The following is an 18,629-nucleotide window of genomic DNA, read 5'->3' as shown; positions in this document are numbered from 1 at the left end:
ATCTCCAATACAAAGATGAAGACATCTAGCCAATAGAAAAGACGTTAGGCAACCAAAATTATTTTTTTTGTCCTTTATTCAGAGGCATTTGACAAGTGGAACTGTGTGAGTGGGAGGTGATGGGGCACAAGCATGTTTGCAGATGGGGGGAGGTGGGAAAAGGGATTTTCATGCTGTAGTTAGAGCTCTTTCCCAAATAAAAAGAGGGAGGGGGAGGACCCCGATCCCTGAAATCAGTCCCATAAGAGAATGTTACACAGCCAAGAAATGCTAACAGAAGAAAATGGCTACCAAGAAAAAAAAAATAATAATATCAGCAATTGAGTAGCATTTGTGAAAGACAAAGGAAACAAGACAGCACTTGTATCTATTTTGTAGACTTACAATTTAAGAAAAAAAAGGCAGGCCCTTTAAAAAGCAAAACTGCATTTCCTCATCAACTATTGAAAGCACAATCAAAACTGGTGATTTGACCTTTCCTTTTTTCACAAAAAAAAAAAAAAAAAAAGCAAAAAGTTCAAATACAAGGAAGCCACACCACCAAAAAGAGAAAGCAGAAAGACATGGTGATGGTCGGAGGAGTTCAATTAAGCCAAAAAAAGAGTACATATAAATACTGAAAATATTTTTTTTTGATCACTTTCGATAAATTTTCTCAATTCTAAAGAGTACATGTTTTTTTTTTAGTTTATGTTTTCATTCATATGCGAGGGAGGGAGAGCGATTAAATTCTAACAAATAGAATGCCTCTACTTCAAATACTTGTCTAAAGAGGTAGATCAAAACAAACTGCGGAGAGAAAAAAGGGGGCGTGGAGGTTTGGGGGGGGGGGGTCTTTTTAAGTATCACTTGTGCCACTCAGTTAAGCGAGATGTTAGGTATGGCGCGCCCGTGTGGAAACAAAAAAGTGTTGTGGAAGGGGAGGGTGGTGGTCTGAGGTATACGTGCGCGCTGGCGCTCAGTTGGGGGCAGGGAGGGGCGGGGAGCACGCTTAAATGGCACAACAGCCGCCCCCACCCCGCCCCCTTTAGCTGAGGTAGACGGCGTTCTACTGTGGAAGCATGGATACACTCAACTTCTACCACAATCAACATTATTTACATTCGGCATGAAGACACAAATGAAAATCGATTTTTTTTTTCTTTCTTTTTTAACCGAGTCGAGTTTTTGTACTTCGTTATCCCTCCAAAAGTCAGTCTGTGTCACGGAAAACAAAAAACACTTGCGGGTCACAGAACGTTCAAATCATGTTTTAGCAACTCAAAAAAAAAAACGCATCCATCAGTGCGACTCCCCCTACCCTCACCATGCAGTGATCGACGTTAACGTAGGCTTGATTTGCTAAGCTGGTCGGGTTGGGGCGCGTTTGGAGTCCACCCTGCTCGATCTAAACCCCCGCCCGGACCACGGAACGGAATTCTAAGTACATGGACAAATTAAAAGTACCATTCCCGATAAAGTCAATCGCAAAACTAAACGGCATTGCTGTGATGGTGTACTGTACGGTTGGCATTGATTGGCATGGTGTTTTGTAATGTTCTTCAAAAAAAAGAGATGGTTGGACCCTCAGGGGGGAAAAAACTGAGGCGATTCTCTCTGGATACTCGTTGGTGTCAGCCGCCAGCTGAGGCGTGCCAACTCCGGCTCTGGGGCTGCTATGTACAAATAGACGTTATGTACAGGGTCATCTTTAGTCACTCACACACATGTACAATGCCACCATAAAGCACTAGAGTTGAAGGCAAGGGTCAGTTGGCAGCCGACCAAAATTTTAAATTTTTTTCTTAAAAAAATAAAAATGTTCAAAGACTATCAGCTTTATAAAGTATACAAAATACCACAAAAGCAAAATAAAAAAAAAAGAAAGGAACATTTTTTTTTCTTATATAGTTATATATAATCATTTGTTTTTTTCTCTTCTGAGGTACTAGATCCTGAGGTAGTTAAGTAAAATGCATATTAAATTGGTTTAACTGGGCAGCAGCATTTCAGCACCATTCCCCAAAGTGTCAGTCACGGCGCTGCCCTCACCTCTAAATATATATATAGATATATATATATATATTGGATGTATATATTTATATATATTCATCTATTTATTTAGCACTATCTATAAAATGCATCCGAATTTATAAAATGCCACTTTTATTCGCCGGGCAGGACACCCAGTTTATAATCCACCCCTTCAGGGGTCCTGGCCTCAAACAATCTTTCCCCTAAACGCGGCCCTACCAATTTGAGCCAACTCTCCCCCCAAAATAAACCTCTGGCGGTCCCACTAGGACCGTGAGAGCAATGCCTTTTTTTTTTCTTCCTTTCAACTCATGAGAAAGCTTCATTAACCAATTAAACACTGAAAAGTATCAACCAAATCTGAAGTCAACCAAAACATCTTTGTCGGGTTCGAGGTACCACACCAAAGAGGTGATAGGAGGGGGATCCTCATTTCTTCGTGTTGCAAAAAAATAAAAAATGGGGGAGGAGGGGGGGAGGAAAAAAAAAGAGATAGACACGCCCTTGAGGGAGGAGAGCGGTCGAGGGGTACGTACACGCGAGGGCAAGATGACGTCGATGGGAGCCCTCCGATACAGTCCTACAGTGATGCAGAGAGGTGAGGTTGGTGGAGGTTTAGCGAAGAGGAGTAGGAGGAGGAGGAAGTGGGGGGGGGGGGGGTTCTCTAAGCCACACTTGAACGTTCAAGTGAGGCGTGGAGGGGCTGGATGTTTTGGTAGGCTTCTAAAATAACCTTTGACCCCTGAGATGAGCGTTGGTAACACCTCGTCGTCCAACCCCTGGACTCCGTCGCACCCGTCCAGCCAACTCGGGCAGCTTCAGTCACCGTTTTTCCCTCCGGGGCACGCCGGCACGTTACTTCCTGCGGGGCAGCGGCGGCTGAGCGCCGGGCGCCGGCTTGGGCTGCTGCTGTCTTCTCACCTGAGCCAAGATCTCCTGAATCTTCCTTTGGGCCAGCTGGAGGACAAAAAGTCCACATTTAGCAGATGGCTAGGTCAGAAGGTGCTATCAAGGTTCTGAGATTTGGCTTTCTTGCGGCCATTGTGGTGGAGGGGAGAAAAGAAATGGAGCCACATAAGGGCAAAATAATTCCTCGCCGAGGTTTGGTGCTTGACAAACCGAGCCTCCCTTTCAATTTCTTACAACAGATGCTGAGACTCGACGCCTCATTGGTGACAGTTTGGGGCCGCGACAAGGTGCAGGAATGAGAGTGACCCTCAGCCAGTTTTGATCACGCACAAAATCATAATAAAAGGTTGCCGGTATACCTAATAATGTGACTAGCAAGTACACATCCAGGCAGATGAAAAAGCATTTGTTGGTCTTTTACGTCTCTGGCTATCAAATCCAACTTACCTGACATGCAAAGAAGTGTCCGCTGATTTTGACGATGACCTGGTCGTTCTCGTCGGGAGTCTGGTCCCGTGGGACCACCACCTCAGCGCAAGTCAGGTTCTGTAACTCGTTTACCTGCGAGCACGGGAAGGAGCGTTTCACTTCAACGGCAGAAGCAAAATGACGGCGGCTCTTTCCACTTACCGTTTTTCCACCTTTTCCGATGACGCGTCCGGCGGCAAAGGAAGGGACCTTGATGTGGGCCTCTAGCTTCACCTCTTCCTTTGGTCCAAAGAAGTTCTCCTCCTTCAGCTTGCCAAAGATGCGACACTGAGCCTGCAAGGCGGCAATCAAGCCAGGCAATAAGCTTTAAAGAGACCTCCGGTGATGTGACCACGTGGGCGGCCAAGCGGGAGGGCGTACAACACCTTAAACTGAGCCTCTGGCGGTCCCACAATAATGACCATCCTCTGTTTGGGATCCATGCCTTCCGCGGGGGCGATCTGAAAGCCAGCAGACAATTCAGCAATCGTACCACGCGTTTGGAAGGAAAAGCTGGATTCCTCACTTTGATGGAGGCTCCGGCAAAATGCGACAGCTGCTTGATGTGTTGACCCTGTTTTCCAATGATGGCTCCCACGGCAAGCGCGGGGATGAACAGGTGGACCGTCTCAGATTCCGGGTGTCCCTGGTGAGGGGGAACATATTGTTGTTAATTGAGCTCGGACGCCGTCGCGCCACTGAAGCTCATCTGGCGTTACTCTTAGTACAGACCAACATAGTCCAGAGTGTGCTCGACGCACTTAATTCAAAGCCAGCTCAGCTTTAAGAAAAGCACAAGAAAAGTAGTCAAGTTAGCCCTAATTGGACTAAATATTTCCAGCAGAAATATTTAATATCTCAAAGCCGTCATGAGAAAACTGCACAAAGTCACAGAAGAATAAAGCCTGCAAAATAACGTAATAAGATTACGTTGTTTTTTTTTTTTAGGGCAATCAGATCACACAATCATTTTAATTCTAGAAAACAGTGAAAAATCTCCCAGAGGCACTTTTGCACACACTAACAGAAGCTCTCATGCAAAGTGGCGCAGCGCGGCACGTCACCTGCTCCCGCTCAAAGTGCTCAAGTCAATCACACACTCAAACAGGATTGATTTTGAATCGAGACCAATACGCCAATCAATATGTCAGCTCGGGGGACTGCCTTCGTGTCGTGGTAGCGTTCCTTATCTCGAAAAACACGACGTGGCGGCTGACTTGTTAAATGCAAGCCACCCTTTGTCGAGTCACCTCGCAAACGAGCAGCCACAAGCCGTGCAAAGCTCTTTGGGACAGGTGACTTACGGCGAGGGGCTGGCTGCTCGCCGACATCATAGAAGCCCAAAATGGACCCTCGCCCCCATAAGGACTCCACTACAGGAAGAGAGAAACATCAAACGGGCTTGCTCCCGACTAACAAATGACATCTCCGCGGTGGACCCAAACACGCCAGAACGAGTCCCGCTTCAGAGCGGGCTAACGAATAGCATTTGCTAGCTCGTCACTTACTCCAAACGCCGAGCCGCCGGCTCCGGGAGGAGGGATGTGGGACATGGATGGACCCATGCCAGGGGCGCCGCTGGGGAACAATCCCAGAGCATTCAAGTTTAAGCCCGGAATCAGGTTGGACTGGAGCTGCGGGGGAAACCACACTTTCAGTTGACACAATCGACAACGTCTCAACCACTTTGCCGCAATTGAACTCATTTTTCCCGCCCAACTCAAATATGAGCGGCAGACGATGACTCACGTTCATGGCGGCCATGTCACTCTCGTACGACTCTCTGATCTTCTTCATGACTTCCTCCTCTGCTCTGGCGCACGCCTCGATGGTGCCCTTCACGGTGATGGTCCGCTCCGGATTGTACAGGGTCAGGTCCTGCAGACTGCGCAGATCCGGCCAGGTGAGATCTCGTATCGACCTCGAGAGCATTGGACAATTCCAAAGTTCTTACGGCGAGATTGTGATTTTGGTCCCCGTATCCTGCTCGATTTTCTTCAAGTTTCGTCCCTCCTTCCCGATTAATCTTCCCACAAAGGTGTTGTGCACTAGAACCTTCAGTGGGATCTCCTCAGTACTGCAAGACAAACACGATCAATTCACCGTCACGTGAAACATGAGCTGACCCCTACTGACCAAGTGCAAACTCACAACTTTGTGTCGAGTGCTTCCTTCTGCATGATCTCCATCAGGGTTCTGCAGGCGTTGGAACAACCTTCCGCTGTGGAGTGAATGGTGATGGGCTTCTCTGCCGCACCCGCGTTCTCTTTCCTGTGAATGTCAATCCTGGAACCAAAAGCAACACCAGTTCGGGCCGTGGAGTTTGCAGCAGCTGACTTCTCCCTTCCCGCGACTCACTTTGAGTGCGTCTGTTTGGTGACGTTCCGGATGGTGGCGCCTTCCTTGCCGATGATGGCCCCGACGAACTGCGTGGGGACCAGCATGCGCAGCGGGATGTCCGACTGCACTTTGGGCCGGGCGCCGAGACTCGGCGAGCCCGACCGCGGCGGCCCGCGAGCGTTGAAGCCTCTCCGACCTCCCGTGGGAGGACCCTCCGGTGCGGCCGTCTCGTCTGGGATGTAAGACACCTTCAAAGCGCAGTTCTCCATCATGGAGCCGTTGAGCTTCTCAATGGCCCTAGGGGACAAAGATGGGGCGAAGAATTAAGAGCGGAGGGAGTCCAGCGGGGACAGAGCAAAGTAAATCAGATTAAACGGTAGGACGCCGCTTCGATTAGATCCCCTTTTAACATCTGAGAGAGAACGCAAGCAGGAACGTCCAGCTGGCGCTGCAACGCACGTGCTTCGTTTACGATACACCGACGCAATTTTGTAGTACACAATGATAAGCGTGTTTTATCACACACTCCGACCTGAATTCACCGCATGTTGGAGTGCGGAGAAATCGCACACATGCCAATAAATTATGCACAAAGTAAACTGTGATAAGCTCCACCATGGATGAATGGATAATGTTTTGTAAAGTCAAATGAAGACAAATGTCTTTGTGGGAATATGTTGTGACATGTAGAAAATTTCAACAACTAAAAAATTGGGACTTTTTAGTGGAAGGCAGAATCATTTTGTGCACCGACCTTTGGTGAAAAACTAATCCAGTGGTTTTTTTTTTCTTCTCTCCAATAAATGTTGGGAAACGCTAAGCTACGAGCACATCCAAATTGAGGCCATTTGTTTTGCCAGCCTTGATTCATACAGAGCTTGCTCGGATGCTCATACAAATGGACTGAATTCACATGAACAATTACAAATAACGTTACGTGAACTCATCTCCGAGCAAGTGTGATTTATGTACACTAGGGTGCACTAAATGGCAAATTTAACCCCATTTGCTTCAATCACGGACATTGGCCTTCTTGCCATTGCAAGCTATGTCAGGTTGACTTGAAAAAATGTGTACTGAAAAAATAATCACCATTATTTCTAGTAGAGAATGAAGAGGAGCGAGAAGAGGACCGTGTGAGTGTGTGTGTGTGTGTGTGTGTACTCACTGCCTGGCCTGGTCCTTGGCTGCGTATCGAACATTGACAACTGCAGTCTCGGTGTCAGTGTTGACTGTGAAGGAGCACACAGCGGAGACATTATTGACCATTTAGTACGCTCACATGAAAGTCAATTTCTATTTGGCAAAAAAGGACATTTTCCCCAAGCATCAAAAAGCGTGCGGTCACCTTGTTCACAGCATTCTACAGCACCATACTGGGCCAGTACCCCATCCAAGACCTGGGGAAAGAAAAACCATAATTACGAGTCTTGGCTTTGAATGGGACTTTTTGTTGTTGAGCGTGCACAAAAGTCAAAAGTGAAATGCATCTTCACTACATGATTGTAAAGATACTCGAAAGATCTCGTAAGCTACAATTAGAGCTACGTAGTACCTCATCATTGCGGGAGGAGGAGAAAAAAAAAAAGAAAAAAAAAAAGGCAGACATTTTGTACAATGCTTTTCATTTATTTCATTAGATTGTGTAATTTTTACGGCCAGGGGTGAATGATGAATGGGCTGCTTTGGTTGAATTGCACAAACAAGCTAAATTAAGATGCTTGAATCACACGCAAGCTCCAATATGGATACGATGCATCAAGTTGGCCACCTGGAGACCACAGGATTTGAATTCATCGATTTGGTCAACTGTGGTCGAGAGGGGGAGCGAAGGATCTAAGCGGCGCCGAGACCTTTGACCATGCTCCGTTGAACGTCAGGCCACACCCCCCAAAGAGCTCAACCCTACTTTCTAGCCAACAAGACTTGGCCCCCCACGCAATTCCACGCACGCACACACACACACACACACCCCTGTGGCAACCCACCAACCAAGAAGCCTCCCGCCTCTCCGCTATGTCAACTCCAAGTCATTGGCTGCACCTCCAACAAAATGCGGCGTCTGACGCCGGCTGCTGGCTGGCTGAGCCGCCCGTCCTTCCGCGGGGGCCGGCCAATGAGAATCCAGGCCATTCAGGAAAAGGGTGGGGTGCATTCCAGCAGGAAGAAGGGGCTGGGGGAGGGGTGCGAGCTCATGCTACACATTCTGTGAATCAGAGCACATGGACGGGAAGGAAATGGTCCAGGACCACCCACCCACCCACCACGGCTTGAAAACACGCCACTATTCGCACCGGCGTGCTCACGTCGAGGTGCTGTACGCGCCGCCGCCATTGTCTAATCTACCTGATAAGATACATACAGGGCCTTGGCATCAAAAGATCCCAGATTAGCCTATTTTTTTTCCGAACCCTCCCCCCTCCCAAGGGAGTGGGAGACCTCTTCGTCACCTTTGGAGAAGGCAACCAGCTCCCTGGGCTACATGCTAGTAACACGTGTGGGGCTAGTTTCAGGGACATGCAAGGAGGCGAAGCCAGCTCATGCTTTCCAAAAAAAATAAAAAACCACACAGAGCCAGTCTATGCCTATTTGATGGCAGGCTGAAACTGAAAAATTATCACATCATGGTTACCATATGAACAAGCGTGTCATTGAGGAAATTCTGAATGATTCTTTCCCAAATGGAAGAATACGACAAGCACACACAGGCACAACCGAAGCTCCATACATAGAAAAAAAAAAAAATGGGAGTAAGACGACAGATAGTGAGCCATATCCACGAGTTGAGGGAAAAAATTAAAACAAGGCAACATATTGATGTGGACTTCAAAGTGAAGCCAGCATGGACGATGAAGTGGAATTTAAATATGTGGCCCTGCTTGCGCACACTGTTGCTCAACTATTTACCACTTTTTAAAATACACCCCACCCCCCAAAAAAAAAAAAGTGCAACACCAGCACCCTTATCTGCTAAGATTGCAAATTTTAAAAACGCCTTCCTAGAGTACATTTAATGTTTGCATTCCAACAACTGTGAAACTTTAAAATCCTCTTGTAGTGGGTAAAGGACACAACGTGCCAAAACATTTGGAGTCTTTCATTTTGCATGCCCGTAACCATGAAAGGACTTAAGTATTTTATATACGGCTCTGTGGTATCTAGACAACTTACTTTTCTTTTTTCCTCTATTATAATTATTTTTATTTTTGTGTGTGTCTTTCTCTCCCACTCAAACAGACACACACACACGCACAGACACACACACCGACTGCCGATGTTTGACCATAAAATTTAGTCATGAATTGGGAAAGGAGTGGAAGTAGTAAAAACAAAAGTTATTTCCAAAACAAAACTTAATCACATGATAATTTTCTCATCTATCTTTAACAATTTCTGTAATCCATATCTTTTTGCCTGCACGCGCACACACACACTCACATACACACAGCTTTAGCTTGGACACTAGCATAATCATTTGTGCTGAAAGACACCAAGGATTAGTTAAAGATGCAGACACACACACATTTAATACACCGTCAAAAAATGTGAGCCAATTCATTTGGAGAAGCAAATGACAAGATGCATTCCTGCACATTTCTTCTCAAATCCAACCAACATGTTGCCCCTCCAAATTTGTTGTGCATTAAAAAAAATAAAAATAAAATCTGTGGCTCCAAATTTGAGCGTAACAATGTCAAATCATTTGTTCCGACCACAGTTGGCCCATGACATGGTGAGCTCGCTTGGCCTGAGCTGAGGTGCAGCCATGTGCAAAGCAATGAAGCATGTGCTACGTCGACCCCCCCCCCCCCCCAAATGGAGGGCAGATGACTCCAAAAGGCATCAAGAAGAGAAAGAGGCCCGCGTTGTAGCGAACCCTGGAAACAAACAACTGTTAGCACTCACCTCCCACCGCATGTCAGGCGGGATATTCCTGATCTGCAGTTTACAGCTCCTGAGGAGAGAAGAAGGGAAGATGATGATGTTGAAGGGTCGCTAAACGGTGATACAACTTGACAGAAGTTCTCATAAGTTTTTATTTTATTTTATTCAATAAAAAAAAGAAGCAGGGTCAGCATTTACTCTAGCCTTGTGAGCATCGGCTTATGTGATGTTTAAAGGTGAAAAAAAGTCAAGTGTGACCCATTGAGAAGTTTCTGCTGCAGAAACTGGATGTATGATGGGCAATTATTGCCAATATGACATCAGCAGGTGCAGAGACCCTCCTATTAAGAACGGAAAGATTGAATTCAATTGGGTGATTTTAATTGAACAGGAGGGACCTTTTTGGGTCACAACCACAGGCAAGGAACAAAGGAAGTGGATGGAAGTGACTTAAAAAAAAATACATTGGGAATCAAAAATGGCATCATTTAGAATGACTCACTTTTTCACCCAACTGTTGTGTCAGAGAAAAAAAAAAAAAAAAGTGGGGTGGGCAACTCGAACGGGGAAGAATGAAATTCGTGCACTTGTAGATCCAGCGAAGATGAGCGGAACTAACAGTGCTGACTACTTCGAAAGTCACGTTAGTCATGAAAAGCATTCGGGGGACGGCGGCCCAATTAAGACACTGAGACCAAAACGTAACGATGAGATGTTTGAGGCTTTGCCTGCAAGAGGACGCTTTATAGAAATGGGAGGCCACTCCAAAGTCCGCCGCCTGTTGACAAACCTGAAGGGCCGTTAATGCACATGAGGCTGACTCGTGCTCGCACAACAATATGGCGCAGCAGAAACTAGCTCAAGCACATTTTAAATCACCAGGCCTACATCACAAATATATATGAGATGTTAAAAGGACATCTGAAGTTGCTTGTGCACTTCTAAAAACAAAAAGAAATGTACCGTAACCATCCAAGCGGTGTACATGACTCGTATTCACACTTGAATCGAAAATGTGTAAATAGCAAAGAAAATTCACAGATAACCTCCAAGAGGAATTCCAGCCCTTTCCGGCCAACTGTGTGCCATTCCTGGCTGATCCGTCCCACCACCAGCGCCCCCCCCCCCCCCCCACCGCCCGCCCTCTCTCCCACCCCACCTCCGCCTCCAACCCACACATTCTGTATGCTCTGCATTGCGGTGGGAACGCCATGTGAAATGTGCAAATGCACCAGGGCCGAGCGACCTATAGCTCCACAGACACAAGAAGTCAGGCAGGGTTAGGAGGGTGGGCTGGGGTGGAGTAGAGTGAAGAGGAGTGGACCCGAGTGGGGGTTGGGTCCGCTATACATTCCCCGGTCCCCATGCAGCCTTTGATTTGGGGATGGGTGATTGGGGTGTGGTGGAGGGGGGACTAGTCCTGTTTCAGGCAAGGGTAACAAGGGCCCACTCTACTCGGTGGGGGTGGGGCCCCGTTGCCATGGACACGGACAAGTCCACTGACAGGAACATGTAGAGCTGGGCTAAAAGTGGGAGGAGGAGGTGCTGGGGGGTTGAGTAGCGACTGGGGCTGGTTTGTCATGTGATGGCCGAGACCAAGCCGGGCCGGGCCTCCTTATCTACTTTTCCAATAAACCAGCTTTGTACATGCTAACCTATGGGCCCAAAGGATGGAAAAAGGGGACGTGATCCAAACATTTTAGGAGGGGGTATAAAAATATATCCACCTCAATTTGTCTCCTATTCAACAATCTGGAGGTTGATTCAGGTATGCACTGGTTCTGACCGAGTGAGTTTCACACTGGTCAGGTTCTGCTGGCCCTCCTACACGCACAGGGCCTTAAATGCTCGCCGTGACAACGCCTCAGAAAAAAGACGCATTCAAGAGCTTGAGTTTTGCGATGACTTGCTCTGCAAGCTCCCTCAGAACATTCCAAAGAGTTGAATATTTTCATCCAGACACTATAAGGTGACTCAACTGAAAGGACTGTTGCACATTTGGGGCTTTGCCGCCACCCCCCAACCTCATTCACAAAATACGGCGAAAGTCAAATACAAAGGCTATGTTGACGTGAGTCTATGGGTAGCGTGTAGGAGTTGTGACACAACAAGAGGCCACCTTCATAATTCACCCCTCTTTTTTTGCAGGTGGGGCCCCATGATGACCTTGTGACCCAAACTTTGCAAACCAAAGGAGCATCTTTTACCATGTTCTATTTTCTTTTGTAAATGGTCATGCACAAGGACTCAATTGTGATGAGTGCTCGAGTAAAGGCAAGCGTATTTGCTTTGAGTGAGTTTAACAGCAGTATCGCACACACACACACACACACACACACACACACACACACACACACACACACACACACGCCTGCTTCGTATAGCCACGCCATTTTTTTTTCTCTTCTGTACATGTGACTCAGCGGGGATTTTTGGTTGTGCCTGCTTCATCCCCCCCCCCCCCCCCTTCTCCACAAGACACAAACGTGACCCTGGGAGTTAACTCATACCGTATACAATAATCACAAATGAACTGCAAATGACTCATAGTTGCGGAATAAATTTATATGTATATATTTTTTTTTATGTTAAAATTAACAAGAGTGAAAGGCTACAGTTAAATTTCCTGTTTGCAAAACATATATATACACAGATCCTTTGGTTTTTTTTTAAAATACAAAAAAAAAATACTTTTGATTGATCAGCTTATTTTCTTTCAATTTATTTTTCTTTTTAGCCAGACTTTTTTCCCCATAATTTACATGCATGTGACAGGGTAAAAATATCTCGTTTTTTGAAGACTTACGTTGTTTACAAAATGATTTTCAATTTAACACACAACACTTAAAAGGTTCAACTCTGCCACATTTTCTCCCAATAAAACAAGCGGTGTATTCCCCCCCCAACTGAAGTTTGCTCCAGCTGAAGACCTAATTTCTCATATTCATTATAATAACTATTAGTTCTTATTGGTTTCATGAGCTCTGCATTCTTTTTGGATTTTTTAAAAAGTATTAATAGAATCCCACCCCATGTTCTGCCTTAACCCCAAAATGGACATTGTGCATGCATCTTTCTTGACTGTTTATAGCACTTCCCGTTTTCCTGAGGAGTCCAAAGGTTAAAGACGTGGTGATTGGCCAAGCCCCCTCCTCCCCTCCCTCCCCCAGCTGATATTTGCAGAATGCAAAGAATGGCCCAGCATGTGTGTGTGTGTGTGTGTGTGTGTTCGCGTGTAGCCCATGTTGCCTTTACTATCCATTTGTGTTTATGAAAACTAGTTTAATGACGGGTTTTTTGCAGTGGGGGCTGAAACTAAACAGTTAAATAAACAAGCACACACACACACACACAGACAGGTTTGTGTGAAAAACTTATGAATTCAGTACACCTATCTAAATAGTTCAAAACAAATTTCAGCCTAGCATAAAAAAAAATGCTTATGACATTCTGGCATAAAATCTACTCATGGGAAAATTACGATTAGTCTGAGGTAATTGACATGTCTCAAACGACATCATTTCAGCCTCTTTTAATCCTTTCAACTTGGCAGCCAATTCAAACAGACATTGCATACAATACGTGTAGCCATGACGAGAAATCAATTAACATGTTAGCTCAGACAATCAATTTATAAAATGGAATTTTTTTAAAAAACGTGTTAAGGCTGTGGGTGTGCCACCTTCCCACAATATGCACACGAGGACCCAACTCACATTTGTAGCTCAAACGTCGTTAACATGCCAATACAATGGTAGCGGTGGCGAAGAGTGTGCAGTTGTGCAACGAGGTTTTGCGTGACTTTAGGGGCCCCCAAGGCTTCTCATTCTGCTTTTAGCGTCCGTCTCATGCAAGACGAGAAAAAAAAAAAAAAGAGGGGCGGAAGCCAGCATGCAGTGACAGAGCAGATCCTTCAAATGGACGACTCCATGAGGCCTGGACATACGTACGTCTGCTGCTGCTGCTGTCTCCCTGAACAGCATTTTCTCGTGCAGCCTTCGCAATTGAGGGAAGCTTTTTGTATACCCAGCTCGTGTATGCACAGGTTATATTTTCAAAACAAATAAGTACAACAAAAATGTGACGGTTGAGCCTAAAAGGCAGCACCCCACAGTCACAACAGGGAGGGGGGAGTAGCTACAACAAACCATACGCCCCTTTTCATTGACCCCCGCAACATTTAGGGGGAGGGGGCGACTTAAAACATACGTAAAAATAATAAGCACAAGCTTTCAGCGAGAGGACCACGTTATAAGTTAGAACGTACCTTTGACGTTTTGGCACAGAGTGTTCCACATCGAGAAGTTTCCCATGGAGTTCAACTTTACCTACAAAAAAAAGAAAAACGTAAAAACAATCATGCATTGATCGTTGCTGGTGTAGTGTGAGACATTTCTCATTCGTCATTTAATTCAATAAAAATAAATCCACAGACGTGCATTGGACGTATACTAGCAAACAGCCACAAATGGCTTTGCAAAGACGAGTTGCAACGACAAAAGCGTTTAATTCACTAGGGGAAAATACCTTCTTTGTGCCGGGGAGCAACTACAAGATTTAATATTTCAAAACTCGTGCACCCAAAAGCAAAAAAAAAAAAAAAAAAAAAAGCAAGTATGTGCGCCTCATAGTTGGCCTACATTTGAGCAAGACAATTAAACCACCTGGTGTGTCAGCATGAGCAAAATGGCTCCACAACACAACGAGCGACTTGTGGGCCACAGGAGAAGGCTTATGGGACTTTTTGAAAAGACGCTGGCTTTTACTACTATTTGAGATGGTTCGAAAAGCTGCAACACACTCACACACACGCGCACACGACGACGACGACCTCTAACCCGAACCCGAGCATAGGCCCGCTGCAAGGTTCGACTCCACAGCAGAACCAAGTCGAGAATATTTTCGATTAATCAATAATAGTTTTCTTTTTGGGGAAAACACTATAAGATGCATGTATAAATAGAATAGTACATTCGAACCTCATACAATGATCACATGCATTTCTCTCTCTCACACACACGCGCGCGCGCACACACACACAAAACCCACTTTCACGCAGTTGCAAACGTCTCACCTGAAAGAACATCGATTGCCTTCATTGCAGTCTTCTCATCGGGGCAGTCCACGAAGGCATAGCCGCTTTTGACCAGAAAGGGACCACTGTGGGGAATGTTCCACGTCTCAAAGATAGTTTCGAAGTCCTCCTCGCTGGCCTCGGCGCTCACGTTGCCAATATATAGCTTATTCATGTTCACAATCAACAACAAAAACAAAAAAACAAAAAAAAGAACCACCAAACAGCTCCGACGGCGGATGTGTGGCGTTTAGAGAAGCCCCAAAACAAAACAAAAAAAGGAAAAAGAAATACCCTCTCGTGCACTACGGAGTGGACAGATAGATTTAAACTGGCAGCCTCGTAGTGGCTTCGCGCTCCCTCGCCCCTCTCTCTGCCTCTTTCACCGCGCAATAAATAAACGCTTAATTATTAATCTTGCACGCTCTTCCAAACGACGATGAGCCGGGTAGGGAAGGGAAAAAGGAGGAGAAACTACTTTGTGTCTTCCTCCGAAGAGACGGACAATGTCACACACACACGCAAAGGCAGGCACCCGCCTCTGGGTCGACTACACTAAGAAGAAGAAGCGACGAAGAAGAAGAAGGGGAGGAAAAAAAAAATTCCGCTTCTATTCGGTTTTTTTGAATGAGCCACGTGTTCAAACTACAAATCAGCCGACACGTGAGGAAACCCAATTGCTCAATTAAGTGTTTGGGATTGGGGAAAATTGCTCGGGAATCTGGGGTGGGGACAGCTGAGGGGGAGTGGATGTTTTTTTTTTAAGGAGGGGAAGAAGAAAGGATTGGTGCAAAAAGGAAAAGAACCTGAGCAGCGTTAGAAAAAAAAAAAGGAGGTTCCGTTCGAGGCTGCTGTGTCTTTACTAGAATCACATCCGTGTGCCTTTCTCTGCATTAAAAAAAAAAAAAGGAAACTCTTCGTTTTCATTGGTCGTCGGAGCTATAGTAAAACGCGCGCGCGCGCGCACGCGCACGGAGACGCAGCTTAAGTAGAGTGATCGCGCACTAGGACGAAAGGGGGGTGGGGCCATTCATAAATGATGTTGCATTACTATATTGCTAAAAGGAGACAAATACGTGACATGGGATGGGGAAAAAGGAAAATAGCGTGACCCGTGATCCTCATCTGGGCCCTAGCGCAACGTGGGAATGACACGTATTCCTATTCAAATGAGGGGCGTCCATCTTCCCTCGTACGCCTCCCCTCCCTTAATACTCAAGCAAAGTCAAACAACTCGCCGAGTGGACCATAACCACCCCGTGGCTATATTTAGTTGCTGTATTCATTCGGTTTCAATGCTTCCACGGTTCTATTTTACTACTAGTTGGAGCCGGCCGGCCATGTGGTTCAAGCCTTGGCTGCCATGTTGCCTGCAAGGAGGAGGGGCTTTCAAACATGGCGTCCTAACGTATGGTCCAATTGAAACACAAGGAGTGCATTTTGAAAATGTACACATCTGTTACGTATAGTCAAAGGTCATGACAGACAGCCCACAATATTAGGTACACCTGCACAATTGAATGCAGTGTTTCCGATTGAGCCAAGGCTCATGTTTTTCATTCGGGAAATCTCCTAGCACAACCATCAAGCAAAAATAAGACAAAAATACTGAAATAATGATCATGAGGAGTGGTGGAAGTGGATGACCATCTAATTGTTATGCCTGTTATTATACATAGCTTGCAAAGCTAGATGGACAGAGACACAGTATTTGTAGGAAAATAAAAATGCTAATGTAGTTAACCAAAATAAAATGTTTCAGTATTGCGTATAGTAAGTAGTATGAGTGCAGTTTGTCAGCACAAAACTCCAAAACGTAATGGCCAAGTACTGTACTGCACTGCCATTTTCTCAAATAAAATGATTTAAGCAAGGAATTTTGCACATAAAAACCTTTTCCAGAGTTATATTTGTTATCAATGTGGTTTTGTTTAGTGCCTTATAATGTGTTACAGGATGTTTTCTTTATACATAGCAATGCATTTTAAACAAGTATAACTAATAAATCAGAGTTATCAAATACTGTGTTGTTTGAGAGATGGGAAACCTTTTCCAACAGCAGCAACATGGAAAAAGAGGTGAAAGTGTATGTTTTATTTGGTTCAGTTGCTTTTAAAGTAGATTTTTTAAAGAGTTTTTGGGCCTTTGAATGTGTGACTATCAGTGCGGGGCCATGTCTGCCTCAGAGGGTTTCCTCTCGTACATCACATGCTGCAGTCTGATTGGCCGGGAGAGCCGACCAATCGGAGGGCAGCACGGCCGCTCCTACTACTGCCGCCGGCGCGCTCATTTGATTGGCTGACAAAGAGCGACTATTCTATATGAACCAGCCCGCCAACGATGCGTTTACGTCCACGTCGAGACTGTTGGACTTTGGCTCACACGACAGGGATGTAACGAAATATGAGCCAGAGAGCCAACATGAGGCTTTTTTCCCCCAACTCTTTTATCCAGCTTTTGCTCAACTTGAGCCTTTCTTTTAATTGGTTTACTTTATCAAACAATATGGTTCTTTTAAAACGAGTGCGCCTTCTTCTGAGACGTTCATACATTTAATCTGTTGATATGCGAGACATTGGTTACATCTCGAAAAGTTTTTAAAAACAGTTTTTTGCCAAATGATTGAATGAGTACATTTACCATAAATATCCGTGTTATTTGTCATTTCCACTTGATGCGGTTATGTTTGAAAAAATTGTGACAATATATAAGGCGCAAAGTGAATGAGAAAAAAAACGGGGAAAGATGAGTTATGTGAGCGCTGCATATAGATTTTTCTGGGCAACTGCAGCCATGCTGTGTGAGCTCTCTGGGCCGCGCACGTCGACTTGGATGAGCTCATGCATGGCTGCAGTCTTGTTGTGTGCGTGTGTGCAAGGCTGCGCGCGGCCATGTGCGCGACGGGTGAATGTATCGCTGAGGAATGTACAGAACGCCTCCCCCACACTTCCAGAGGCCCCCACCCACCTTCTATGGACTCCTTCCATAGGGGGGGCGAAGTAACATAAAGTTGGAGAGTCCATTACTTACTATGTTGGAGGACGGGCTCCAGATTTGACCGTTATACGCAAGCGTAAAAATCGTATTTTGGGGGATATTTCTGGTTGATTCGAAAATCTCCTTCCAGCAAATCGCAGTTATTGCTCAATTTTGGGTTGTAAATTGTTGTTGGCTTCCCTCATGTCAAATCGTCGCCTAGGCTCTCACAAACACAATCTATGGATTCTGTCATCCGGTGAGAATTCTTTACCTCTTTTATATTCTATGATCTAATCATGACTCTTATCGGGTCTTTTTGATTCACTGTTTAAACGTTTAAAGCAGAGCATCTACTGAAAGTGGACCGTTTCGTACGCCATGTTGAGCCCTGACTGTTACATTGACTGATGCCTCCTGATCCACGCTAATGCATAAAGTCTATTTGCTTGAAACACATGCATCAATGCACCTCAAGTGGATCCACACGAGCTCCCAAAACAACAAACTAACGGATGCTTTTTTTTCTTCCTCCCCACCATTTTTGCTCCTCCTAAACGAGATGACAACCCTCATGTCAGTAGTAAAATGGCGGTGCGCGCGCGCGTGTGTGCGCGTTTGTGTGCAGCACCAGCAATCCAGTTTGAATTTTTATTAAAAGATGGGGTTGAATAATACATCTAATAACAAATAAAAGGATCATACATCTCGTACGTTAAAAAGGCTAAAGAGAAGTGTCCAATTTTGCTCTCTCGCATTGTTTTGGTGTCAAACCTGATCTTTTTTCAAACTTTTACAAAAACACACGTATTCTGTCTTGTTAGGCAAGAATAAAATATACATTTAAATATAGAAATGTTGCTGTTTTTATTCTGTTACTTAGCACAACAGCATATTAATAGCAGGCTTGTATGCTTTGCATGGTTCATGAAGTTGCTTGTTGCTCTGCATTTAATTTAGAGAG

The 18,629-nt window shown here is 45.4% G+C and overlaps 1 protein-coding gene across 2 annotated transcripts; it reads right to left on the bottom strand.

The window, feature by feature from the left end:
• Window positions 1-61: 61 nt before the first annotated feature.
• On the bottom strand, window positions 62-15,533 carry igf2bp3 (insulin-like growth factor 2 mRNA binding protein 3). 2 transcript variants are annotated; one of them, XM_037264649.1, is made up of 16 exons: window positions 14,690-15,533; window positions 13,883-13,943; window positions 9,637-9,685; window positions 7,079-7,130; window positions 6,899-6,962; window positions 5,749-6,027; window positions 5,542-5,676; window positions 5,345-5,467; window positions 5,140-5,275; window positions 4,899-5,024; window positions 4,695-4,763; window positions 3,917-4,036; window positions 3,777-3,851; window positions 3,553-3,684; window positions 3,370-3,483; window positions 62-2,970 (listed from the first exon to the last, which is right to left on the bottom strand). In XM_037264649.1, exons 1-16 carry the CDS (start codon window positions 14,862-14,864, stop codon window positions 2,869-2,871), a joined length of 1,812 nt encoding a protein of 603 aa, XP_037120544.1. In that variant the 5' UTR covers window positions 14,865-15,533; the 3' UTR covers window positions 62-2,868. The 2 variants fall into 2 exon arrangements, with proteins under 2 accessions (XP_037120544.1, XP_037120545.1); XM_037264650.1 differs by lacking the exon at window positions 4,695-4,763 and having other exon boundaries at window positions 14,690-15,531.
• Window positions 15,534-18,629: the final 3,096 nt, after the last annotated feature.

Source organism: Syngnathus acus, chromosome 11 (assembly GCF_901709675.1).
Source record: "Syngnathus acus chromosome 11, fSynAcu1.2, whole genome shotgun sequence".
Classification (NCBI taxonomy): Eukaryota; Metazoa; Chordata; class Actinopteri; order Syngnathiformes; family Syngnathidae; genus Syngnathus; species Syngnathus acus.
This window is presented reverse-complemented; position numbering and strand designations above follow the sequence as displayed.